Raw genomic sequence first — 27,848 nt, forward strand, 5'->3', positions numbered from 1 at the left:
GTGCCCAAGGTGGATTAAGTCTCTGCCTCTTTGTCAGAGAACAGATAGCTTCAGGGGATATCAAAGGTTAGAACACACTGGACTTGATGAACCAGTTTTCCCCTTTCTCCTACTACTAGGAGAAAAATCTCCCCCCAGCTTTCACCATCAACTTCCTCTGCAGAAAAAAGAAATTTTAAGCTTCTACCAGTGACTCTCTGGGATGACAATAAAAAAACAAGGAACAGCGGTGTGCACACCATAATAAGCTTTGAGCCATCCCAAATAAATACAACTTGGCACTCTGCAGTCAGAAGAAAGCACCACTGGGAGTGGCATTTACTCCCAGGAAATGATGCATGGGATTGCAGTCATGGTGATCCTAATAAATTGGGCATTATGATATGTATTGCTGCTACCCACCCAGCCCAAAGCAGGGGTAAAATATATTATGAATCAACTCAGCTGCTTTTCTTTTTGACTCTCCTTGGTGTGACTATGGGGCATCATCAGCTCCTGCTGTTTAAAATGTGGACATGAGTGCTCATTTTTGTTTCAGTGGAAAGTAACAATAGAGCTGAGGTGGCCACCTCCTTCTCTTCTCCAGTTCATTGATTTCCATTTTTCATAAGAACTTATTAATGGTTGTTAATTGGAAGAATACCTCTGGAGAGTTTACAACATATGACGCTTTTTAGCTTAGAGCAAAGGTGAGGAAGATGAGTCATGATAGAGGTATATAAAATAGGTTGGAGACAGCAGACAAAGAAGTTTTGTTCCTCATCAAAGCAAAGTTTGGGAAAATTCAATGAGGCTGAATGGTGGAAGATTCAGGATGGACAACAGAACCTACTTTTTCACACAGAGTGTAGTTAAACAATGGAACACACTCCCACAAGAAGTAGTGATGGCCACCAACTTGGATGGCTTTAAAAGATAATTAGACAAATTCACGACTATGTTCGATGATGATGATATACCTGCCTTCACCCTAAGGTCTCAGAGCAGGTTACAACAATTTAAAATCTAACATTAAAATCCACTATCAGAGGCAGTAAGCCTCTGAATGCCAACTGCTGGGAATCACAGGAGGGGAATAATAATAATAATAATAATAATAATAATAATTTATTCTTTATACCCCACCCATCTGGCTGGGTCTCCCCAGCCACTCTGGGCAGCTTCCAACAAAACACTAAAATACAATAACCTATTAAACATTAAAAGCTTCCCTAAACGGCTGCCTTCAGATGTCTTCTAAAAGTGATGTTGTGCTGACATTCTACTTGCAGGCTTCACAGAGGCACCTGGTCGACCGGCCACTGAGAAGAGGGTGCGTGGCCCAGGTGGATCATTGGTCTGATCCAGCAGGCACTTCATATGTTGGCCTTTGGCTCTTCTCGCATTCTTATGTTCTTAGTACAGCCATAACACATGCTCCACTTTTCTTTCCCAGAGGGTGGCAGCATCACCACGATAAACTGGGGAATTCCAAACATCTGGCTAGTACAAAAGATACGCATTGCTTCAAAACAGGCAGTTCAATTTCTTGTCATTCAAGGATGTAGTGCTAGAAAAAGGAATTGTGGGATACATTTACTACTGTAGAAGTGAATTTTGCAGCAGCAACAAAAATAAAATTAAAGTTTTTTCCCCCAGAGTTGACATAATATTGCACATTGCCGTAATGCTGCAAAAGAAAGAAATCTTGACCTTGAGTTAAATTCACAGAACAGGAAGTATTTTTTGGAGCTGCTTTCTAAACAGTTCTTTTTGAATCTCATTTGTCAACAAGTTCACTAATTCGCTATTGATTTGTTTCATAAAATGTGTAAACAGCTTGATTGTAAAACGAACACACAAACAAACAAACAAACAAAGCTCAAAGTGGTTTACAAATGGCAGACAGTTTCATTGAAAGAAAGCTTACGTACGTCATTTCTTTGCTGTAACAGCTCCATTGGCTACTAGACAAACTTGACTGGCTCCCTCCTTGTTTGTCCCTCCACTGACAGGAGAAGACTTTCCTGTTTTTGGCATGGTTTTAATAGATTTAATAGAAGTTCTCACCCTGGGCCAGCAGGGGGATACTGTAGATAGTTTTCACTCAGGTCCACATATGCAAATAAGGGATTGAAAATGATGTTCAGTGATTGGATAGTTACAGAAAGTTGTTACAGTAGTGTTGTACTGGAGCTCTATATAAGCAGGCTGGCTGAACCCTTCAGTTCAGTTCTGTTCTGGCTTCTGAATAAACAAGAGCTGTTTGAAGAACTGCTGTGTCGTCTGATATGTTCACCCACAACTTAACAGTATACACTAGGGTAAAGTGTGCATATATACAGAAGGGGAAACAGCTTTGCAAAAGTGCGTGTCTTAGGCAAAACGGCATAAGAAAATGTGTATTATGAGAAATTTGCAATAAAATGCTGGTGAAATTTCATGGGGATTTTTTTATACAAAGACTATTTGCAAACTGATGCGGAAATGTGGAGAACTGATGACTGGAAAAATCAGTAGCCAAAACTGACATTTTTGCCTATCCCTACTCCGAATTGCCACAGGGGTTCTCCCTCTCCGTTTTGTGTTTAAGCAATGATTGAAGCCATTTTTATTTGGATAGGCTTTTAATGTTTAACTTTTCTGCTCTTTTAGGGATTTTCTGGCGACTGCCGTTCAGTTTTATGATCAGGTCTGATATGGTTTTTTATTACAATTGCTACTCCCATGTTTTATTGCTGCCATTTCACTGAGTGACATGTTATTTGGGGGTTTTAATTGCATTTTGCAAATCATTCTGCATAAGCTGCTTTGAACGGTATGTAGAAAAGTGGGCAAGGAATAATGACAATGAATATAATCCACCTATGTCTAACGTTCAGAGTGCGAGTGCTGTTGTTCATGGAGCCAAAACAACAACACCTACACTCTCTGTAGCCCTGGTGGAATTCCAAAAGTTGCAGAAATATTAAAATAAAAAATGAGGAGAAACGACCCTGAGCAGGGCAGGGAGTGGGACCAAAACAGCCCTATGAGGTCTACGTGGGCATGAAATGCTGACTGGACTTCAGGGTGGAAGTTGGATAACTTGGGAGAGAGTGTGTGAGAGGAGTGGAGTGGCTCGAATCCTGAACAGCAACATTCGTTACTGCAACATTTTGCTGCGGATCTTGCACATTATTTGAAAAGCATTCTTGTAAGGAAGAAAACTGGAAAATCATCCTTTCTACTCTCTGCCTTGGAAGTCATAGGTTAGCAAAGCCAGAGAAAGCTCAACAGTAATAACGGCCCGACATCCTGTTTCCATAGTGGCCAACCACATGGCTATGGGAAGCTCAGGAGGACCTGAGCATACCTGTGGGTTCCAGCCACTGGCATTCAGAGCCATACTGCCTCCAACAGTGGAGGGAGAACATATCTATCATGGCTAATAGCCGTTGATAGATAAGGAAATATATATATATATAATTCAAATACAGTGGTACCTCGGGTTATATATGCTTCAGTTTACATATGCTTCAGGTTACAGACTCCACTAACCCAGAAATAGTACCTCAGGTTAAGAACTTTGCTTCAGGATGAGAACAGAAATTGCACGGCGGCAGCAGCAGGAGGAGGCCCCATTAGCTAAAGTGATGCTTCAGGTTAAGAACAGTTTCAGGTTAAGAACAGACCTCCAGAACGAATTAAGTTCTTAATCCGATGTACCACTGTACAGGAGCTGGTGGAGGCTTGAAGTTGCCCATCCACAGTTAGAAGCACCTGGACACAGACACAGATCACATGGGCACAGTCTTCCCCACTTGGGTGAGATGTGTTGTTTTTCTATTTAAATTGTAGTAATTATCTCTACATTGGTATCTGTATGTGTAAATCACCACATGCAAATCAGTGTCTTTTGCCATTTTATAGTTACGTGTTTCCTCTTTTTTGACAGAGCATGAGCTGCCACCCTACTACAGGGCCTCGGGTGTCTACAGGAGTCACCACTTGAAGAGATGCCCTGGACATAGGGGACTTTGTTCTGCAGACGATACGTTTTATTTAGCTATCATGAGGACAGGACAGTCCTAACCTTCACCTGATGCACTTTAGTCAGTGGAATCAGGGTCCAGCTGACGCATTTTGACCTGGTAATGGCAAAAACCTTGCTTACAGGGCAGTGTCCTCTGTAATGTGTAATTCTGGTGCCAACAGAAAAACAGCCTGTATTTCTAACCCCTATCTAGATATGCACAGGCGGGGAATTTCTACCTGAACTGAATGCTAGGTCAACATTATCTGTGTGTCCCCCAGTTGGATTTTTCCCATTCCTGTGCCTAGAAAACTCCACCATTGCCACCTGACCCAGCCAACTTCAGCTCAAGCAAAAGGAGCACTCTGGACACAGGGCTAAAGTCCATTCCCATCATGCCTGTTTGTTTTCATAGCTGCAGGACATGGCAGACTGTTTGCGCTAAGCCCAGCCAAGGCCGCGGTTCCTGAACATTTTGGCCTTCGGTGACAGCACTGCATCTGTGGCAGTCCGCCATGGTGGCCTTGTATCGGGAAAAGCAGAGCGAGACCTGTGTTTGTGCTGTGGTAACTCATAGGCTGAGCAATGGCTATGACTACTTCTACAGCCTTGTTTTCCTGCAGCATAGGTGAGAGGCATGCAGGGCAAACTAAGACAATAATAAATCTCATTAGGTGAAATGGAATTTCTAAGTAATAGGATTGGTGAGCAGCAGCAAACTTTCCTAAGGGAAGGAACGTAAGAGCTCTACTGGATGTTGTTCTCAGTGGCCAACCAAAAGGCTATGTAAGTGCACAATTGATTTGAGTACGACAGCACTCTCCTCACTCATGTTCCCCAGTAACTGGTACACAGAGGGATTCTACGCTGACCTGAATGCAATACTGTTATGAGTTGTCGGCGCAAGACACCTTAAGTTCCGAATCAAGCTAGTGTTAGAATTTAATTAAGGCCTGTGTGTTAAAACTATGTGTCAGACTCCCACATTTTAGAATCTAATCAAGACCTGTGTGTATTGGGCTGTGTATCAAGATACCTCTTTAATCATAGGGAATCAACAAGTGTTACAAGCTAATTTAGTCAGGCTTATTTCCTTTTGAGGTGATAGTTTGGGCAACACAAAGGATCAAGGACAAATCGCATGTGCTAATGGGTTGGCTCCCTCCCTCCCTCAACTGAGAGTTAGTTTAAAAGACAATGCCAGTGTTAGGTTAGTGTTTAGGATTGTAGTTATGAGTTAAGCAACACCAATAGTAAGCAGTGGGCTGGAGAGGGAGTCTGAGAGCAATGATTGGGGTCTGCTTTAGTCTGAGGCTGCTGTGGCTATGGGAGAAGCCAGAACCTCTTGGGGTGTGAATGCTGTGAACTCCTCCATCGTAGGCTCAGGCTGTATATATGTGTAAATAAACCATATATCATAAAGACACCACAGTCTCTGCTGTGCCTCATTGTCCAAAAGGAAACACACGAACCCTGAGTAACTGCCTGGAACCCCTGGAATCTCACACTGCTGTGGAGATTGGGGTGGTGTATAACAATACATAACCATCATGATGACTAGTAACCACTCCATGAGTATGTCTCATCCCCTTTCAAAGTTTTCCATGGCCATCACTACATCTTCTGGCAGCAAATTCCATGGTTAAACTGTGCCCTATATGAAGAACAACTTCCTTTTTTCTATTCAGAGTCTCCCACAATTCAGCTTCATTGGGTTAGCCTGAGTTGTTGTCTTGAGATGGAAAGCCTCTCCACAATGGAATGCACCTCTGTCCTGTTCTCCTGCCCTCGCCCAGCTAAAAAGCCATAACCTTTCTTCACAGGAGAGTTTCTCTAGGCCCCTGATCATTTTGGTTATCTGTTTCTATATCTCTTCCAGTTTTAAAACCTCCTCCAAGTGAACCCAAGCTGTATACAATGTCATTCTCATTTTGCCTTGCAAACTTTGAAGTTGCTGTGGGAATAACACACAACACACACACATCAACTGTGTATGCACCATACTTTTAACACACATTTAAAGCACATGGCTTTACACAAAGAATCCTGAGAACTGTGGTTTACCACTCACAGAGTTACGATTCCCTTCAGCCCTTAAAATGCCCAGAATTCTTTGATTCAGGTAGGTAGCCGTGTTGGTCTGACGCAGTTGAAATAAATAAATAAAAATGTCCAGTAGCACCTTAGAGACCAACTTAGAATTCTTTGAGCGAAAGAATGTGCTTTGAGTGTGCTTTAGTGGTATAAGACTTTTAAAGACACAATCTAAAATACAAAAATAGGAGCTCTGGAGGGACAATGGTTTACTGGGGAAAGGTATAACCAAGGAAATTTCATGGTAAAACAGTTGAGGTGAACTTACTAGACTTGGATGTAAACATGTTAGATTCAGGCTGTACATTTCTTAGCAACTTTTTAAATTGCACATATCTTCTAACCTTTACAAACAGGAATGACCGCTTGTGAACTAAAGTTGGCTTTAGGCCTAAATCGATGGACTTTAACCCTTGAAGTCTGCAGAATAGAAGGTGTTTCTTTCTGATGACCTTGCCTTGTGCAATTTCCTGCATTGTTGATTGCTCCATAGGAAGGGCTTTAGGTGGACTTCCCCAGATGGATTGTTTTTATCCTGCTTTGAAGATCAAAGGAGCCCCTGAATGCTAATGCTGAAATAAAGCAAAATCACAAGACTGGAGAGAGCCAGGAAAGATGTGGATTCCTAGCACTCCATGTCTTTCCATCTAGAACAAAAATGGAAAACAATATCTGGTCCTCCAGATATTATTGGACTCCAGTTCCCACCAGCCCCAGCCACCATGACCCATGGTCACTGCGGGTCATAGGCGCCGACTCCATGGGGCCTGAGGGGGCCCGAGCCCCCTCAAAAATTCGTTTGGGGGGGCTCTGCCCCCCCAATAATCTCAGGCGCCCCTCCAGCAGAGCGCCATTGCCGCCCCTCCCCCAGCCCAAAATGCACAGGGTCGGGCTGCATGCCTCCTGCCCTCCCTCCCGAGCAAAAGCTCCACCCAATTTCCTTCGGAGCTGATTAATAGGCGCAGCACGCTCTCCCCTATTCGCTCACGAGGAGACGGCGCCACTTTATTTGCATATTCATGAGCTTATTTATTATTCATGAGCTTTCATCTCATTGTCCCTCTGCCTAAAAAATCCACAATCAGTAGTTTGAATGACTATAGACCAGTTGCACTGACTCCAATCATCATGAAGTGTTTTGAGAAACTGGTGCGCCGTCACATTATCTCCTGTCTTCCATCAACTTTTGACAACTACCAGTTTGCATACAGAGCAAATAGATCCACAGAAGACGCCATCAATACCACTCTCCATGCTGCTCTGTCCCATCTGGAGCAGCCGGGGAGTTATGTGAGGCTGCTGTTTGTGGATTTTAGCTCTGCTTTTAACACTATCCTCCCCCATAGACTGGTGTCCAAGCTAGAGGCGATTGGACTCTCCAACTCCACCTGTCTCTGGGTTTTGGATTTTTTGTCAGAACGTTCCCAGAGGGTTAGAGTAGGGTCACACATGTCCACAGCCCTTAGCCTTAACACCGGCTCACCACAGGGTTGTGTGTTGAGTCCCCTGCTCTACACTATCTATACGTATGACTGTACAGCCATCTATTCCAGCAACAAAATCATCAAGTTTGCTGATGACACTACGGTGGTAGGGCTCATTTCAGGAGGGGATGAGTCCGCCTATCGGGACGAGGTGGAGCGGCTCTGTGTTTGGTGTGGAGAGAACAATCTGGCTCTTAATACGGCTAAGACCAAGGAATTGGTGGTGGATTACAGGAAAAAAAAGGCGGACATTCAGCCCTTGTATATCAACGGGGAACGGGTGGAGAGGGTGGCGGAATTCAGGTTTTTGGGAGTAGCTATCGATCAGGGCATGACTTGGAGCGCACATACCACTGCTCTGGTGAAGAAGGCCCAGCAGAGAATTTATTTCCTCAGACTTTTAAAGAAGAACAATCTGAGTGAGAGACTGCTGGTGTCCTTCTACCGAGGCTCCATAGAGAGCATTCTTACATACTGTATTTGTGCTTGGTTCTCCAGTTGTACAGCTAGGGAGAGGAAGGTGCTCCAGAAGGTCATAACCACAGCCCAAAGGATTATTGGTCATCCTCTCCCATCTTTGGAAGAACTGTACGGTTCCCGTTGTCTTAGGAAAGCAAATAACATCCTGCAGGATTCATCTCACCCGGGACACTGTCTGTTTGCACTACTGCCTTCTGGCAGAAGATATAGAAACATCAAGTCAAAGACAAATAGACTGAAAAACAGTTTCTATCCAAGAGCTGTGGCCCTTTTGAATGCTGTAACTCGTTAGTGTGACCTGGGAGTTTGATGGGTGTGGTGTGGGTGTGGCTGGAATGTGGTTTGTTTGGTTGTTGTTGTTGTCTTGCTTTTGTTGTTTTAAGGGATGGCATCCAATTTCGTTGCACTTTGTGCAATGTTGCACTTGTGTAATGACAATAAAGAATCTATCTATCTATCTATCTATCTTTCATTTATTATTCATTATTTATTATTCATGGGCTCCCCCAATATTTTTTATAAGTCGGCGCCCCTGCTGCGGGTGGAAGTTGTAGTTCAACAAACATCTGGAGGGCCACAGGAGCCCTAGTCCTGACCTAGAAGCTCATGAGATGAAGATGCAATAGTCTGCAATCCTAAACACCTTGTCTGTAGGGCTCATTTCTGAGCAAGTAGAATAAGATTGTGCTGAAGTACATTTTATTTATTTATTTATTTATTTATTTATTTATTTATTTATTTATGGCATAGCATGGTGGCTAAGAGACTGAGCTACAAACTAGGGGACCCAGTTCTAATATTTCATTTACTATAAACTCACTAGGTGGTGGTGGTGGTTGCCAGGACTGGCATACGTTATTTTCATTTCAGTTGTACATTTGGGTGTGATTAATTCTCCTACCACCACCATCAGCTTTTTGAAAAGGACACATTACTTAACTACCTCCCTGTTGCTTTTAAAGATACAATATTCAGGAATTCTAAAACTGAAGAGCTGGAGAACATCAGACTCAAAGCATGTTTAATGTTTGTTGTGTGAGGCTGTGAACAGCCCTGGACTGAAATGTGCAGTGTCAAGAAATCCAGCGCACGACCTTGGGCCAGGGCCAGTTAAATCTCCACCTGCAATACCTCGCAGGGTTGTTGTGATGGCACTCTGGGTTTATTGGAGGAACGTCAAGATGCAACTTTAATAAACAGATAAAACGCATGCAAGCAAGGCTTAGCGGTTCTCAACCTGTGGGTCCCCAGATGTTGCTGAACTACAACTCCCATCATCCCTGAGCTCTGGCCTTGCTAGCTAGGGGTGATGGGAGTTGTAGTTCAACAACATCTGGGGACCCACAGATTACAGCGCTACCCCACACGCCTGCTCAGGAGTAAACCCCATTGAATTCAATGGGGTGAACTCCCATGGTAAGCGAATACAGAGCTCCCGCCTTAATTCGTTATTTCAAGCCATAAATAAACACCAAGCCCCAGTGAGACCAACGTGGGAGCTTCAGACTCCGCGCGCGTCCGGAGTGAACGAGAGCTTTCTAGAGCTTCCCGTCGTCCTTCGCGCGCATCGGAAAACGGTAACCACGGAAACGGACGCCAAACGGAGCCCAACACCGCCACCAACGGTTCGTCCCCTGACCTTCCCTTTTATCTCTGATTGGACGAAACGCTTGCCAGTTAACGCAGAGAAGCCGGCGGTTGGCCAGAAGCCTGCCGAGGACCGGGTTCGGCGAGTGCGCGCTGTTTCCGCTTCCGGGGGCGCCACTGACGGAGCGTGCTGGTAACAGAGGAGCAAGGCCGGAGCGTCTGTGGTCGAAGCTGAAATAAGAGCGAAGCGGCTAAGCGGGCGATGGGGGCCAGCGGGGAGGATGGGACGGATAGCGAGGAGCGCTTCGACGGCATGTTGCTCGCGATGGCCCAGCAGCACCAAGGCGGCGTCCGGGAGGTAAGATGGAGGGCAGGAAGGGAGGCCCTTCATCCGAGTTCTCCTCCCGCTCCGCCGTTTAACGGTCTCCCTTCCTGGAGTCTCTCTTTCGCGAACCCCCTCGCTGGCCTAGCCGCCTTTTCCCCTCCCCCTCAGGATTTCCCTTCCTTCCCAATACCGTTTCCTGGTGAAGAGCAGCAGGCGACACAGCTGCTGCCCTCGTGGCATGAAATGCACCTGATGGCCACCAAATTGGATGACTTCACCTTCCTCTTTCCCTTCCCTGCATCTCCCCACACCTCCTCCAAATATGCTCCAGAGGAGTGGGGAATCTGTGGAGCAATTATTTTGGACATATGCGGTGAGGGCTGAAGGGTTGCTCCAGGAGTGGGAGGTAACATCTCGTCGAATTTTTTGCCCAATTACTTTGACCCACTGTGTTCTGACACTGTTTTATTATTTCTTCTAGGTCAGATTTATGGTTCATATAACTAGTATCCTGTCTCTAGGAGATGCATTGATAGCCAGCATAGTACTCACTTTGTGGCTTGACATAATGGAAATGTGTGAATGCCTTGCATTAGATATTGGGAGAGGTCCAGAAGCACCATGAAAAAGTTTGAAATGGTACCTTCAAAGTATAGGCGCGCACACACCTCTTAGTGCATTCTACCCATCTGCAACTGCATATAGGCACAGTGCCAGGAAATAAATAAAAAACTTTAATCCTATCAGGAAATGGCAGGACAGAGCTGGAGAGTCCTCGTGGCTTGTGAGAAGACCCTCCCTGGAGCCGGAAGAGGATGTCACTGAAAGCTGAGGATGCCTGCAGAGACTGGAGGCACAGCTGGGCTTTGTTTAGGCTGCTCAGCCTCCCAGCCTGACAGCTGCTTTTCTGCACAGCCTCCTTCTGGCCCCAGAGCTTCAACTTTAAATATTTTGGTCTGGATTGGAGAGCAGGGGGAAATAGGCATGCAGAGGGTGTTCCCCACTTTACATGATTTCACTTATACGTGTGGAGGTCCGGAAAGTATTCTCTGCATAAGTGTGGGGATGCCTGTATGTGCTTCTGTGCAATGTAGAAAGCACCTGTTTAGACAACACAGTAGGCTTTTTGCATAAGACCACCCTTCAGTATTATGTGATGCTGATTTATGACATAGGAGGAAATTCCTGTGTTTTAATGAAAGATAACAGCATAGACCCTAAAAATCCATTTCTTGACAAGAATCCAACTTCTGTTGCCATTCAAGGATACATAAAATGTTGATCTAAGTGTGCCATAAACAGACAGCAAAAGGTGTTAAGATCACATGTACGGACATCATTGTAATACACTTAAGTTTAATAATGCAAAAGTTTCCAGTTTCATTTATATTGACCTCTATAGAAAACAGTTTCCCCTTATAATATTAAAACTCATGGTCACCTAATAACAGATGCAGGACTGGTCAAAAGAACTGTTTTCCAAAATAAATTTATAGGATGATGGTCACAAGCTTAGATAGCTGGCAAATTCATGGAGCAAAAGCCTGTTACTATTAGCCATGATAGGTAAATGGAAGCTCCAAATTTTGGGTGGGGAACCCATGATCTGTCCTATTGCAATGCCAACTTCCATCAACTCCAGCAGCCAGAGATGGTGGCAATTTTAGTTTTGTAACATCTAGAGGGATACTGTCTGCACATCTCTGCTCTATAGAGCCAGTATCGGAATACTTTATGCTGGAGAGAAAGCCTTTTTCACATTCTGCTTGTAAGCACCTAAGTGGCATCTGCCTTGCTGCTGGTTCCTAGGTTACATGGATCTTAGCCTATTGAAGTCCTTAGGAACTGTGACCATAGACTTATCTAAATGTTTTTGAACTAGCTAGCTTCTAGATAATTATTGATTTTTGAGCCAAACAGTGGTTTTCCATCTTCTGGGTTGTTGGGCTTGATAATAAAACAAATCACACCGCAGTTGAGTAACGTGATTTGCTTCTAGGGTTGATGGGGCAGTTGGAGGGCGATGGGTTTCCTGCTGTTATGAAATATTGAGCTTCCATTTAGCTATCATGGTAAATAGTGCTTTGCTCCATGAATTTGCCAAATCGTTTTTAAAAGCTGACTAAGTTTGTGGCCATCACATCATCTTGCAGTGGCAGTCAATCTTATATATATATATTGTGGAAAAAATATGAATTAAAAACAAAATTGTTTGTCCAACTAACCAACTTCTCCCTTGCCATTTTTTGTTTTTACACATCCTCTTTGAGAGCTTCAGTTCCCATTATGTATAACCTAACAGGAACAGATCGGTATATAAGAAGGCATTTAGCATTTTGACATCATGAAAGCAAAGTTTGAAAGTGAAATATTATTAGCAGCCATTTATATCATATATTGCATTGCTACTGAAACAATATTGGGAGCTCTTTTACAAATCAGATCACTTGTAAGAGACATTGAATTTTTAAAGAGCATATTCCTCATTATGGAGTTTGGAACAAGTTCTTGAAAACATACTGTATCCTTTCCTTACAGCTTGTGAACACCTTTTTTAGCTTCTTGAGACGCAAGACTGATTTCTTTGTAGGAGGAGAAGAGGGCGCTGCTGAGAAGGTATCCTGTTTATCAGTTGTTGTTAAATTTATAATAATAATAATATAATTTATTACTTATACCCTGCCCATCTGGCTGGGTTTCCCACCCGCCCTTCACCAGCAGGTCCCAGGGAGTGTTGCAGCAGAATTAAAAACAGCCAAAGCAGAGCTATCACAGGTATAAGGTGGGCCCCAATAAACACACGTCTCAGTTGTGAAAGGCCAGGAGCATATACACATCTGCAGATGACACTACTAACAACCTTTTTGGAGAGTGGAGAGGTTGTTTGGTTGTGATTTTTTTTGGCTGCTGTTTGAACAAAGGCTAGCTTCAAAAGCAAGCATGCTGAGACGTACTGAGTTAACTCCAACAGACACCAATGGATCAATAATTCCAGCTTGCTCTGTTTGTTCACTCCTAGAAAAGCACTAAAGTCCACTTCTGCAGTGGTAGCTTTTCCCCCGCCCCCACCCCCAATAGAAAAGTTTGCTTAACAATGTGAGAAATGCTGCTGGTGATCTTAGATGCTATGTGATTATTTAGTTCCTTTGCTAATTTTAGGAGGGAAGCATATGACATAGCCTACCTTTAGAATTTGACAACTCTTACTTAATCTTCCAGTGAATGTAAGAACTTCAGAGAAATCTGTATCCCCCCCAAAACACACACACCCACACACACTAGGAATTAGATTAAATAAATCTTTCCAGCGGAAAGGAGGCCTTCAAGACAAGAAGAGGGGAAGGAGGCAAGAGAAATCAGAGATTATGATAGCTTGATGGCCGAAATAAGAAAGGAATTTAAAAATAATGAACAGTATATTGAGAGAAAATTGATAGAGGTTCAAGATACTCTAGATAAGAAACTGGAGGAAGTGGTGGGAGAATTGACAGGAAAGGTTAAGGATCTCTCGGTAAGAACTAAGGGTTTGGAGGATTCAGTGAAGGGGGTGCAAAAGGACGCGAAAGACAGTAAGAAAGAGATGTACAGGATTAGACTAGAAATTAAAGAGATAGGAGCAACACAGGAAGAGTTGTTGGACAACATGGCTATAACACAGATGCGCCAGAATCAATCTAATTTAAAATTTAGAGGAATAGCAGAGGACTTAAATGAGAATATCCGAGCTAAAGTGGTGAAAGAGCTGGCAATATGGTTAGATAGAAAAGAAGAAGAGATAAACCATGGTCTGGTAAACATATTCCGAATAAGAATAAAATCGGCAAAAGCCAGAGGGAAAAAATTGCCAGGAGATGTAATAGCCATGTTTAATTCATTGGAGATAAGAAATGAAATTTTGAAACAGAATTATGTTAAAAGGTTATATATTGGAGGAAACCCAATTATTATTTATAAAGAGATTCCTTCGAGATTTCTTCGAAGGAGGGACCCATATAAAAAATTAACAAATCAATTGAAGAAAAATGGGATCCTGTACAGATGGGAGTTTCCGGAAGGCATTTCATTCTATTTCAAAGAAAAAAAGTTCAAACTGTCTACCATCTCAGAACTACAAAAATTCGCAAGGAGATATGAGAAGGACCTGGGGAAAATGATGGGAGAGGAGGAGGTGGGGAACCAGCAGGGGGAAGAAAATGGGGGGAGTGAAGAAGAAGAAAGAGAGGAGAGCTCAAAAGGAGAAGGAGAAGAACTAGAGAAAGGAGACAAAGAACAGTAGATTGCGCATAGGTTTGATAAGTTAATTTATATTACAGAACAGATGACATTAAAAATACTAAATTGGAATGTGAATGGACTGAACAATAAAAACAAAAGGAACCAGATTACACATGTATTATTGAAAAAGAATTATGACTTAATATGCCTCCAAGAGACGCATATAATAAATAAGCATAAGAGACTATTATGCAATAAGAGACTGGGAGTAGACTTTGTGACATCAGATAGAGTGAAGAAAAGAGGGGTGGTACTATATATTAAGGAAAAATATGAGCCACAACTATTATATAAAGATGATCAAGGGAGAGTAATCATTGTTCAGATGGTGTTTCAGGGAGAAAAAATAATCGTCGTTGGAATATATGCTCCAAACGATAAAAAATCTGCCTTCTATTCTGAATTAAGAGATAAATTGATGGAATGGATGGATCAAAAAATGATTTTAATGGGTGACTTTAATGGGGTGGTGTCCCCAAATTTAGATAAGCTAACAAAAAAACAAGAAAAGAAGGAAGGTAAATTACCACGATCTTTTTTTGACATGGTAAATAATCTGGGATTAATTGATGCATGGAGACTCAAAACCCCCACTACAAAACAATTCACTTATTTCTCAAACCCAAATCAGAGCTGGGGGCGAATAGATAGCATTTGGATCTCAAAGGAATTAACTCAGAATTTAATTAAATCAGAAATTCTCCCAAGAATTATATCTGACCATAATGCGGTTTACAGTGAGCTGAAAGGCAAGGATATTAAAACAACTAGATGGAGAATGAATGAATTTCTATTTAATGATCAGAAGATCGTAAATAAGGCAATAGAGACAATAGAAGATTACCTTAAATGGAATTTAAACGGGGAAACTGCTATAGAGACGGTGTGGGACGCAGGAAAGGCAGTTATGAGGGGCTTTTTAATACAGAAAAATAGCCAAGTAAGAAAAGAAAAAGAGTCAAAGAAGGAACAGATCCTAACACAGATTATGGAAAATGAAAAAAAATTAACCATCAACCCCAGTGAGGAGATTGCAAAACAGAACATAAAGATATTACAAGCTAAACTTTCTACAATAATTGATCAAGAGGTAGAATGGAAAATTAAAATGATGAACCAGAGGACATTTGAATCCGCAAACAAGATAGGCAAATATTTGGCGTGGCAAATAAGAGAAAGAAGAAAACAAAACACGATTAGTAAGATAAGGGAAGGAGAAAGGATTGTGGAAGAGCCAAAAGAAATAAGGAAGATATTTCAAAAATATTATAAGGACTTATATAAAAGAGGAAATGAAACAAAACAAGTAGAGCAGTTTTTGCAAGAACATCATTTAAAACAAATCCCAAAAGAAGAAAAAGAGATATTAGACCAGGAAATTACCCAAGAAGAGATAAAGAAGGCTATTAAAAAGATGAAAAACGGGAAAGTGCCAGGCCCAGATGGGCTCTCAGCCAAATATTATAAAACACTAAGTAACCAAATATCCCCAGTGTTAGGTGAAGTGATGAATAATATATTAAAGGAAGGAAGGATCCCGAATACCTGGAAGGAAGCATATATTACTTTGATTCCCAAAAAAGAGGCAGATACTTTAGAAGTGAAAAACTATAGGCCAATTTCACTACTAAATAATGATTATAAGCTATTTGCAGATATAATGGCAGAAAGATTAAAAAAGGTTTTGAACAACAGAATACATAAAGATCAAACGGGCTTCCTCCCAGGGAGACAACTAAGGGACAATGTAAGGAACCTGATAGACATTATTGAATATTTGGATATGAGCATAGATAGACAAGCGGCCTTGGTATTCATTGATGCTGAGAAAGCGTTTGATAACATCTCGTGGGATTTCTTGAAGAAAAGTTTGGAAATGATGGGAATGGGAGAGAAATTTAGAAAAGGTATAGAAGCTATATATAAGGAACAGAAGGCAAAATTGGTAATAAACAACACCACAACAGAATATTTTAGTATATATAAAGGAACTAGACAAGGCTGCCCCCTGTCCCCTCTATTGTTTATAACAGTATTAGAAATATTAAACGAGAGACTGAGGGGGGCAACAGAAGTCACAGGAGTCAGGGTAGGAAAGAGGGAATACAAAATCAAGGCCTTCGCAGATGACATTGTACTAACCTTAGAAGACCCAAAAAACAGCGTAAAAGAAGCTTTACAAAAAATTGACGAATTTGGAGCCGTGGCAGGACTTAAGGTAAATAAAAACAAAACCAAAATGTTAGTTAAAAATTTAACAAAGGAAGAAGTGATAGATCTAGAAAGAAAGACCAAAATTGCGGTAGCTAAGAAAGTGAAATATCTTGGGATCTGGGTTACAGCTAAGAACATAAAATTATACAAGGATAATTAACGATGCCACCTGGAGGAGTATAAAGAAAGACATGGAAATTTGGGGGAGGATGAAACTCTCCTTTTTGGGGAGGATAGCTGTTGTTAAAATGAACATTCTGCCTAGAATGTTATTCTTATTCCAAACCATCCCCATACTTAAAGGCCTAAAACAATGTAAAGAGTGGCAGAGAGCCTTGGCAAAGTATATTTGGCAGGGGAAAAGGCCACGGATAAAAATGAAAATTTTGATAGACAAAAAAGAAAGAGGGGGTTTTTCTCTCCCGGACCTAAGCTTATACTATGAAGCGGCTTGTATATATTGGGTAAAATATTGGATAAAACTGGAGAATAGAGAGCTACTGGATCTGGAAGGCTTTAATAATTGGTACGGATGGCATTTGTACCTTTGGTATGGGAAAGTGAAAGTTCACAAGAGTTTCTTAGACCATATTTTTAGGGGACCATTATATCAAGCATGGGAAAGGAACAAAAACCTCCTTGAAAGAAAAACCCCATGGTGGATTTCACCAATAGAGGTCTTAACGATTAAGAAAATAAATATGGAGGAGATAAACGCCACCTATGAAGAAATGTTAAGAAAAACTGACCAAGGGCCCAAACTCAGACCTTATGAAGAAATAAAAAATTTATTCACTGGTTGGCTGCAATACCACCAGGTGAATGATTTGTTAAAAGAGGATAAGAGGAAGGCGGGTTTTGATGATAAAAAAATCAAAATTTAACATAGAAGTAATAGAAGGCAATAATAAAACCCTGTCTAGAATTTATGATATATTACTAGAGTGGTACACAAAAGATGAGGAGGTGAAGGAGGCAATGATTAAATGGGCAATTGACTTTGGTTATAATATTGATTTTGAAAGGTGGATAGAAGTTTGGAATTGTAACATAAAGTTCACAGCATGTATGGCATTGAGAGAAAACATCTGGAAAATGCTATATAGATGGTACCACACTCCTGTGAAATTGGCCAAAATGTATAGATTAAAAGATAAGAGATGCTGGAAATGTGGCGAGGTGGAGGGTGACCTATATCATTTATGGTGGACATGTAAAAAGGTGAAAGGCTTTTGGGAATTAATTTATAATGAACTTAAAAAAATATTTAAGTATACCTTTCCCAAAAGGCCTGAAGCCTTCCTGTTGGGAATGATGGATAAAGAAATTAAAAAGGAAGATAGGACGATATTCCTCTACGCCACCACAGCAGCGAGAATTATGTTGGCACAATATTGGAAAGTGGAAACCATCCCCAACATAAAGGACTGGCAGATTAGAATGGTAAACTATGCTGAGCTTGACAAACTAACATGTAAAATAAGAGATCAGGATGAACAGAAATTTCTGAAAAATTGGAGTAAATTTTGGAAATATATTGGAATAAATGCTTAAAGTGAATTGACGGGGTTAGAACAATACGACCAGCGAGTGAATTTAAGACTATAGATTGAAAATCAAATACATAATGGAAGGAGATATTTGATACTTATCAAAAGGATGGAGGGAAGTTCAGATTGTGTGTTGTGTTTTTTTTCCCGGATGTGTGGTTTTTCTTTTGTTTTTCTTTTTTTGTAATTTTTTCTCTGTATTTTCATATATGTCTGTTTTTTGTGTATAACTTTAATAAAAATGCATTTAAAAAAAAAGGAATTAGATTAAATAAACTCAATCTATATAGAAATGTGGAGGTTTTTTTAAAACCACTGAGGTCTTAAATGAGGCCTTGTATAAGACGTGAGATATTGCACCCCTCTATGCATCATTAACGCTGCAGGTTGCCAGATTGCCCTCTGAGATATTTTCCATGTCAGGCCATTCCTTTTGTCCTTAGAAGTTCAATCCAAGCCTGTTTCTCAAGTCAATATAAGAAGTGGAAGTGGGATTATTGCAACAAGGTTTTCTTTTGTGTTGCATTTGTTGGGGGGGGGGCGGAATATTAATATTTAAAGTGGGAAAAGGTTGAGGGATTTAAGAGTTTGGATTTTTCTTTACCTGGCAGAATCCGGAGGAATGCAAGAAGCCAGTGGACATTGTGGAACAATAGGTATTAGGGACATGGAAACAGGAATTCATGTTACAGAGGAATGCTTTTCTGCTTTTTAAAAGGTGATAAAATGAGAGGGGGGAGGTCAGTAGAAACATACAATTCAGTTACAGCTACCAGAGTCTATGCTAACAAGTCAGATTCCATATTATGGATGGAACCAGAAATTTCTCAATTCATATCTAAGTTACACACTATCTAAAGATTGCTTCTATATTTTTTAAATGTGAGACACAAGATTTTAATCTGTTTTTTTCAGTAGGCGCAAGTCTTCAACATGTCACTGTCCAAAGGGCACGCTGGATCATGTGTTCCAATGTCAGTGCTTCTGTTCATGGCCTTTAGTTGCTGCAGCAGCTGTGAAGGTCACCCAGCAGCAGGAATTCTTAAAATTCAGTCTGTTATGCAGTCAGATGACTACATCACCTCTTGCAGCAAACATATTAGAGCCCTGACCTTCAGTCTCTCTCCTCTCCCCACACCCCCCCCTCTCTTTTCCCTGAATTGTGGGCAAAGGTATTCCTGTCATTCCAACTCTAGGCTCTTGGAAAAAGGGCTGATAAGTTACTGCAAGTAACTTTTTTTAATGAGTCCTGATGGAAGAAAAGCTCCCTAGTTGATAGGAATCTCAAGACCTCAGTACTTCAGGGACCGCCTCTCCCCATACAAATTGTCCCGGACTCTGCAGTCATCATCTGAGGCCCTTATTCACGTGCCTCCTTTTCTGTAGTGGCTCCCCGTTTGTGGAATGCTCTCCCCGGGGAGGTTCGCCTGGCTCCTTCAGTACAGTGGTACCTTGGTTTACAAATGTAATCCGTTCCAGAAGTCCGTTCTTAAACCAAAGCATTCTTAAACCAAGGTGTGCTTTCCCATAGCAGCGGGTGACTCAATTTACATTCAACAGGAAGCGGAACATGTTCTGCTTCCAAGGCAAAGTTCACAAACCAAAACACTTCTGGGTTTGCAGCAGTCTTAATCCAAGTTGTTCATAAACTAAGCTGTTCTTAAACCAAGGTACCACTGTATATATTTTTAGTCGTCAAACGAAAACATTCCTCTTTAGTCAGGCCTTTGGCAGATTAATATTCTACAGCCTTTTAAATGTGTTTGTGGGGCGCGGGCATTATTGTTTTTGCTTTAATTATTTTCTTATATTTTATCTTGTATTTTATTCTGTGAACCTCCCTGAGGTTTATTCTTGTGATGAAGGGTGATCTAGAAATTTAATTAATTAATAGCCTTTCTATAGCTAATGGTGGTCACATCATGTGTCCGGCCCCATAATATATTGGCTGATGATAGAACTTGAAAGTGATATGAAAGTAATCCTGATCCCCTTTATCACCAAATGTATCAAATTGGAGGGGTGGGGGTGGAATTGATACTAAGCAGTCCCTTCCTTTGATAGAAGAGCCCGCCTTAAATTAGACCACAGAGAAAGATAAAGCCATTTTATCTACTACAGGATGCTGCTTCTTAACTAGTTTTTCACAGGATTTATTCCATCTCCTCAGTTAATCACAGAGACATTCAGTCGCCACAACAAGTTGGCTCTGAAAGCACAGAAAGAGAAGAAGGCCCGTCAAGAGGCAGAAAAGCGAGAGAAAGCAGAGCGTGCTGCAAAACTTGCCAAAGAAGAAAAACAGGAAGAAAGTGAGCCAAGGATTAAAGAACTGACTGAGGAGGAGGCAGAAAGGTTGCAACTGGAAATTGACCAGGTGTGAATCCCATTTGTTGTAACTGGATCTTCACTGTAATGGAAAAACAAGTATATTGCTTATGTCTGGCTTGATAGGTTATCAGTGGCTTTCCATTTGACTGAAGACTGCATTTAACCAACCATGAAAGCATCAATTCCTATAGAATTATTTTGATACTGTCTTAGAATATCTCCAATCAGTTCCTTCTCTTTGCTTATGTTCTAAGGCATAGCACTTCCCAGACCGTTATACATTCTGTATCTGGAAATCCCCCACAATGTTCCACATGGCAAAATCATCACAACTACTTATAGTGCTTTGAAGTAGCAAAAAGCCCTCCCCCCCCCCAGCCACTTTGAGCTAACAAAGGGGCAGGGTGCTACTGCTATTAACAGTAAATAACATTTCACAGAAGTTTGTAGATCTCAACTGTTATCTTCTAAAACAGAAAAAAGAGAAGAAAGAAAATGAGGCCCAAGGTATCCCTTCCAAGCCTGCTGAGAATCCAGTGGAATCTCCTGAGTCCAGCAAACAGGTAATGTATTCTCAGAAGTTTTTGAAACTTGTGAACAGATATTGGTTCCCATCTTAAACCTACATTGGTTTAAGATGGTTTTTGGTGGTGGATGCTCACACAGTATGCTTACCAGAATAGAATTCTAGGATTTATACATGTGAACACTGGAGAACCTCTGGATTGCTTTGTTTCAAAGAACCCACATAGGAGTTGTTGAGGCCTTAGAACTATTAAAAACTAGATTCATGAGCAAGATAATCTTTCAAGAAGGTTCATGCAGAACCTCTGAACCACCAATTATACAGAAGATACAACAGGCAGGAAAAAGACTACATGAAATTGGCTTGCTAAAAGTTGAATACTAAGAAGTATTTTTACTTTTTGCTGTGTTTTGTCTAGGATACAGATGAGGAGGAAGAAGATGAGAAGGACAAAGGCAAGCTTAAACCAAACTCTGGGAATGGGGCAGACCTTCCAAACTACAGGTGGACACAGACCCTCTCTGAACTGGATGTAAGTATAGGTTTTTTTAAAAAGAACATGAGATGTTTTAACTAGGTGATAAACTTAATGATGAGTCATAAAAAGACAAGTATGTCCTGCATTGATTGTTAAGGGGGGGGGGAATACAGACGGGAGGTGAATAACATTGGGAGTTGTTGTTCCTGGGTCTCAGTCTTGTTAATTAATGACTGTTTCAGACTATACTAGTTTGGGACACAGAATCAGTTCCAGAAAGAAAAAACTTGGAGACCTGATATAGCATCTGTGGCGGAATAGATTGCCGCAAGTAAAGGTTAACAAATTGTCTGTACCAGAGGTTTATATGTGTGGATTCAATGCTCCCTCTCGCTCCCTCTCCTATCTAGCTGGCCGTCCCATTTAAAGTCAACTTCAGGCTGAAGGGTAAGGATATGTTGGTCGACATACAGAGACGGCACCTGAAGGTGGGACTGAAGGGCCACCCACCTGTGATTGACGAAGACTTATATAATGAGGTGAAGGTGGAGGAGAGTTCATGGCTGATTGAGGATGGGAAAATAGTCACTGTGCATCTGGAGAAGGTAACAGCAAAAGATTCAGACCATGTTCATGCCTAATTTTGGTAGAGTTGTAAATTCTTGAATGTGCTGTTGAATGTCCAGTTGAAGAGAGGAGCTTCAAAAACGGAGCTCGCAATATGAATACTACTTTTTGTTTTGTCTGATCATCCAAATCAAATGGGCTACCAAGCCACAGTGAGCCACAAGCCCAGGATGTTATCTGAAAATCTTTGGCCACCTCCCTTTCTATCCCACGCCCCCTTCCTCACCCCCTGCTTTTCAGAGCAGGTACTCTTTTCCGTGGAATGCTCTCACCAGGGAGGTTCACCTGGCACCGTCATTATATATATTTAGGCACTAGGCGAAAACTTTTCCCTATAACAAGGCCTTTGGTCTTAAACTATCTGCAGCCTTTTAGGAAGTGGGTGATATATTTTTTAATCTGTTTCCTCTTGGCTTTACTGCCTTTTTGGTTGTAAATTACTTTGGGATGCCCTAGCCTACACTAACTATTTTAATGAATAACGCTGGTTGTGAAAACATTTAATTCTGCAATCTTGTTTCTTTTAGATCAACAAGATGGAATGGTGGAACAAGTTAGTCCAAACAGACCCAGAGATTAACACCAAGAAAATTAACCCAGAGAACTCAAAAGTGAGTGCTTTTCCTGCTCAGTTGTGGTCATGCCCTGCTTGTGGGCTTTCGACAGGCATCCTGTTGGCTTCTGTAAGAATCAGGATGTTGGACCAGATAAGCCTTTGGTGTGATCCAACAGGGCTCATTTCATGCTCTTAATTTTTTATTTAAAAGGATGAGTGATAGCTTGTTATTTCATGGAACAAGTACATATACTATTCATCTGGAGAGTTCATCATTTGATAGTGTTCACTGGGTCAGAACAGAGGAAGCTGTCTTCTGTCAGATCAGACCATTGGTTTATCTAGCTCAGTATTGTCTATACTGATTGGCAGCAGCTCCCTAGGGTCTCAGGGGTCTTCCCTAGTCGTTCCTAGAAATGCCATGGATTGAACTTCTGCATAGAAAGCAGATGCTCTACCACTATCCTTTCCCAATGTATTTCCCACAATGAATACCTTTCCTTGGTTCAAAAATTGTCAAGATTTTGTGCCATCTTCAGTGGGAGAACTCATAGAACACAAAGTCATTACACACAATCCTGTGGTTCTCAGAGGTTGGTGTGCTTCCCTAAAGAGGCACAGGTTTCTCCTTTAATATGCTGCTGCCAGCAATGGTTCTGGCTGCTCAGCCCGTGACTCAGAGATTCTTGGTATGCACTGCTGCCAGGAAGGCAGCAGCTAGAAAGGGCTGAGAAGGAAAGGGCTGGGGCATGAATCTCAATTATTCCCAACACCGTAGTGAAACCACATTGCTTTGTTCCCGTTGCAACCAGTTATCAGATCTGGACAGTGAAACCCGCAGCATGGTGGAGAAAATGATGTATGACCAGCGGCAGAAATCAATGGGGCTCCCCACATCTGATGAGCAGAAGAAGCAGGACATCCTGAAAAAGTGAGTAAGACCAGTTTGTGTGTCTCATGGGGAATATGAGGGGAAAGTATGAAGGGTCGCTCTCTGAGCACAGATATCTGCATTTGTGCATTGCTGTACCACCAAATTACCTGTACCCTTGATAGTTTAAAATTCAAAATCAGTAAAATATCCGTATAGTCAACAGCATCACAAACCAACCCACGTCTTGGTGGCCAATGAATGCAAGAAGTCCTTGTTGGTGAGAAATGGCTCGCCTGTAGCTCTAGTTCAGCTGTAGGTCCAGGGAGTAGGGCACTGTCCAGGAACAAATGACCTGGCAGTACTATCTTGGCTTTGATCAATTACGTGGTGTGTAACTATAATTTCCTCAGAGCCAGATTGCCTAACCTCTTTCACCCCAGCAATAGATGGATCGCTAGACATTCATTTATAGCTTTATTGCCCTGTTTGGCAGAGGTTGCCTATATGCTTCTGTGAGTAATTATCCTGTTAAGGCCATGCAGGGTGATGCTTCCTGCTCTCTGGGTTGGAAAGAGGGTAACTACAGGGCACACAGCTACCTACCTGGCAGTACCATCTCTGCTTGGCACAATTACGTGCTGTGTGACTAATCGCCATGTGCTTCAAAGCCAGAACAAGAGGCTGATCACAAGAGCAGCATCCATAGCCTCAGAATGGTTCCACTGAAATTAATGGGTATGACCAGCTGAGAACTATAAATTTCAGTGGGTCTACTCTGAGTAGAACTGAGGTGCTATGCACTGTCTTAATATTGGCAACCATCAAGTGCAGCGGCATCTACTTCTGTTACCTGTAGAGCTTTGTTCAATGCTTCAGAAGAAGTCTTTAGTGTTGCTGATGAGCTGAGAATTTGTACTTTCCTCAAATATATGTCCAAGTCAAAAACAGTGCCTTGTTCAAGATTTCCACCATGAATCCTATTTTTCCTTCACTGCTGCTAATGGCTGTAATGGTAAGGAGGCTGGTTTAAATAATAGTTTAGCTGCTTCACTTTGACTTTGGGCCAAACAACCCTCAAATACACTAGTAGACCATGTGCAGTTATTCACTTAGTAAATGTGTCCTCTTTCTTATCCAAGATAGCACATTAGATGTACATTTAATAGCATAATAAGCAAACAGGTTGTGAGAGAATGGATTTGTAGCAGTCTTGTAAAAAAGCCCACAAAAGTTACTAGCCTGCTGGTGGCTGGCAAATGAGAGATGGGTATCCTGTTACGTTTCTATGCTGGGCAATGATTTTTATCCTCTGACAGCCTACCTGGTTGCTTTGCTGGATACTCAATCACCCATGCACGGTTTTTTGCTGCCTGTGGCTAGTAGAGAAATACAGACTGATAGTTTTAAGATTGCCAGTCCAAAATGACTTGCCAGGTGACAAATGTATGAAACCTGGTAACTTGGAAGCATACAGTCTCTTTGCTATTGCTCACTAGCACAGACCACCCAGCTACCTGCCTGTTTTGCCAGACTCCGCATGTGTTCAGTGGAGTGACTTTAAGGCAATGCTTGGAACTTCATCCCATCAATTGGGCAATGTATAAAGATCTAACTTGCAGAATCATCGTTCATTTGTATCTTTCATGTGCTTGATGCACCTTAACCCACTTATCCCTTCAGTCCCCTTCCATATATTGTTTCACCACCACCACATTTTCTCTTCGTTTGAATGTTAATGTGTTTATATTCTTTCTTTCATTTGTAACTGGAGAATTGCAAAAAATATAATATAAAGAACAGATTTGTCACCAAAATAAACAAGGGCATGAGCTAAGTGCTGCATAAAAGATTGAATACTTCTGTGCAGTGTTCCTGGCATGGTTTTGGTGGTAAAGAGACACAAGTCAGAGCAAATCTTCCAGAAAGATCTGAAGCCTGACTTTTAAACATGTTTTTCTCTAAGGTTCCCCTTCAGTCCATGGTGTTCTTATTGCACAAACAGAAATGATGTTTGCATAGACTTGAAAACTCATTTCTATAAGCCAGGTGCTACGTGTCTCAACTGAAGCTAATAGTTCCCAAGGGCACGTTAGATTAATTTGTCGTTCCTCATTTACAACTGTAGTACGTCGTTATGGGGCAATATTACTGATACTGCTAATGGGAGACTTAAGGCAGCATCATAGGCTACAGTTAGTCAGAGTCATAATGGTATCAGGGTCACCTGTGATGTCCCAAGACAGGGTGGAGGGTGGTCCTACAGTAGCTTAATGACCTTAATAACCAGTATGACAGCTGCCTGCATTTAAGAGGCTGCTTTATTTTTCAGATAATGGCCCAGGGGCCAGTAGTGTGTTTTCCTTCACAAAACAGACCCTTTCACAAGTATATACCAGTTGCTGAGAATCACACGTGGGGAAAAGAACGTTGTGCTGCAGTCCTGCTTGTGGGCTTCTTACTGGCACCTGGCTGGCCACTGTGAGAATGGAATGCTGGATTAGGTGGGCCTTTTCCCTGAGCCAGCTGGTTAGACGGCATCATGAAGTTGACATCATGTAGCATTGAGGGCATCTTCCCTAACACTGCACATGTACTCAAACATGGCACGATATGCAACAACCAAAATGGGTAACATCAAAGTGTGGTATCTGTTTTCAGCTTGATGCAATTCCCCAAACCCCCAGTGGTAAAACATCAACCAATAAAACACAAGGCGTGTGAACCATAATAAAAACAATGTATTTTTTTTAAAAAAACAAAGCATCTGTCAACCAAAACTGTAACTCTTATAAACTGTCTTGAGTGTACAGTAGCATACAAGAGCTATAAATAAATGCTGAAAGCAGCAACACAATCCTGATTTTTAAAGTAAATTCCTTTTTACCTGGCAAGTGAAACTCAGAGGAGGTACATGGTCCTAGGGAGGGCAATACTGATTTTCATGTACTCATAACATTGCCTTGCCGATCCTTCTTTCCTAGCTTTTTCAACTAATGTGTGCTTCTCTCATATTTACAGGTTCATGGAACAGCATCCAGAAATGGATTTCTCAAAAGCAAAATTCAACTGATATGGTTGGCCTTTTTCTTCTCCCCTCCCCTCCTCTAAACTCATTAGGATAAAATATAAATGAAAATAAATCAGCAGGACAGTATAGTCGTTTCACCCAGCCCTGGGACTGCTCACATCACCTCAGAGTGAACTTTCTGTGTAAAAAGAGCTGCACTGGTTAATCCATGTAGCACACTGCTTATGCTTCTGGATTTTCAACAGCAGTATCAATCACCTAAGGCCCATTTTACCTTTGTACAGGAAAGAATATTTCAGGGAGAGAAAGGAGTGATGGGAAAAGGGAGTACTTGATGGAATCAAATTGTCCCTTGGTTCTTGCTTAGTGTCTAGGAAGTATCATTTAAAATACAATAATTTAAGTAGCAAGAGAGACACTCAGCCTTCGTCATCCTCTACTCTCCCAGCTCCTGCTCTTGAAATCAGAGCTGAAAATCTTCCTGCAGCCTTCATTCTAAAAACAAAGCAACCCCTGCAGACTTCTAATTCAGTGAAACAATACTGAGCATTTTCAGACATCGCAAGAAATACTACTGACAAATTTGATCCACGGGTGTCTCATGCTTGTTGCACTTGCACCATTGTTCGGAAGGAATAGCTTGTGTTGGAGTGATAAGCACTTCACTCAAGAAAGTTCCCATTAGACGTTAAAATGAAAGCACGAGAAGCAGCTTCACAAAGCACCCATGTATCTGCTTGTCAGAACTTTCTATAACCTCTAAAGTTACCGTAGTATTTCAAGTGTTACATTCAGAAGCTTGGAGGCAAAAGGGATAGATGGCTTTTGCATCTCTGTTTAGGCTTATGGGTGGTGTGTAGGAATATCAAACTGTTTAGGCCACATCAGAATCTGGTATATCAGTCCTACATGTTGTTCCACTTGGATCTGTCACTCAGCTGTTTCTGCCAGGCCCTGATGGACCCATTTCAAAGCTTCAATCGTGTATATTTGCCCCAGATATTAGAGGTTTTTGCCCTTCAGAATGACTTCCTTATCCTTCCTGTTACAATACTGCTGGTGATTTGGCCTTACATAACAATTTTTTAGGAATAGGAAGGGTCTGTTAAGTGATCAGTTACTTCAAAAAGGTTGACTTGCTCTACTCTTGTTGAAGCTAAAATGAATTGATCCATACAAACAATGCTGGTGTCTAAAACTAGCAGTAGGCAAGGTTTTTCTGCTGTCAACAGACACATGTTGGATGGCAGACAGATCTCTGGTTTGTTAGAGACCAGCTGTCCACCTCATTGAAACGATTCCACATACACTCCCCTTTCGGCGTTGGACATGCCAAGCAAGAGCCTTCTGCATGTTCTTTTTTTTGTGGTGGTTGCTTTAAAAACAGCTTGTATTCTGCATGTATAAATAAAAAGGTGATGTTTTCAT

The 27,848-nt window shown here is 41.6% G+C and overlaps 1 protein-coding gene and 1 long non-coding RNA gene across 2 annotated transcripts in view; both read left to right on the forward strand.

Moving 5' to 3' along the window:
• The window catches only part of LOC309537384, a 106,831-nt gene extending 101,411 nt beyond the window's left edge, over positions 1-5,420 (forward strand). Inside the window, exon 2 of the long non-coding RNA XR_014221855.1 lies at positions 3,591-5,420. This is a non-coding gene — a long non-coding RNA (uncharacterized lncRNA). The remainder of the gene's footprint in view (positions 1-3,590) is intronic.
• Positions 5,421-9,792: 4,372 nt separating this feature from the next.
• On the forward strand, positions 9,793-27,847 carry NUDC (nuclear distribution C, dynein complex regulator). The gene is made up of 9 exons (XM_082233562.1): positions 9,793-9,997; positions 12,503-12,580; positions 20,174-20,377; positions 20,808-20,894; positions 21,276-21,389; positions 21,746-21,940; positions 22,490-22,573; positions 23,331-23,449; positions 26,411-27,847. The coding sequence occupies exons 1-9, from the start codon at positions 9,902-9,904 to the stop codon at positions 26,460-26,462; spliced, it is 1,029 nt and encodes a 342-aa protein (XP_082089688.1). The 5' UTR covers positions 9,793-9,901; the 3' UTR covers positions 26,463-27,847.
• The last annotated feature ends 1 nt before the right edge of the window (position 27,848 follows it).

Source organism: Podarcis vaucheri (assembly GCF_965113315.1).
Source record: "Podarcis vaucheri genome assembly, chromosome: 7".
NCBI classification, from domain to species: Eukaryota; Metazoa; Chordata; class Lepidosauria; order Squamata; family Lacertidae; genus Podarcis; species Podarcis vaucheri.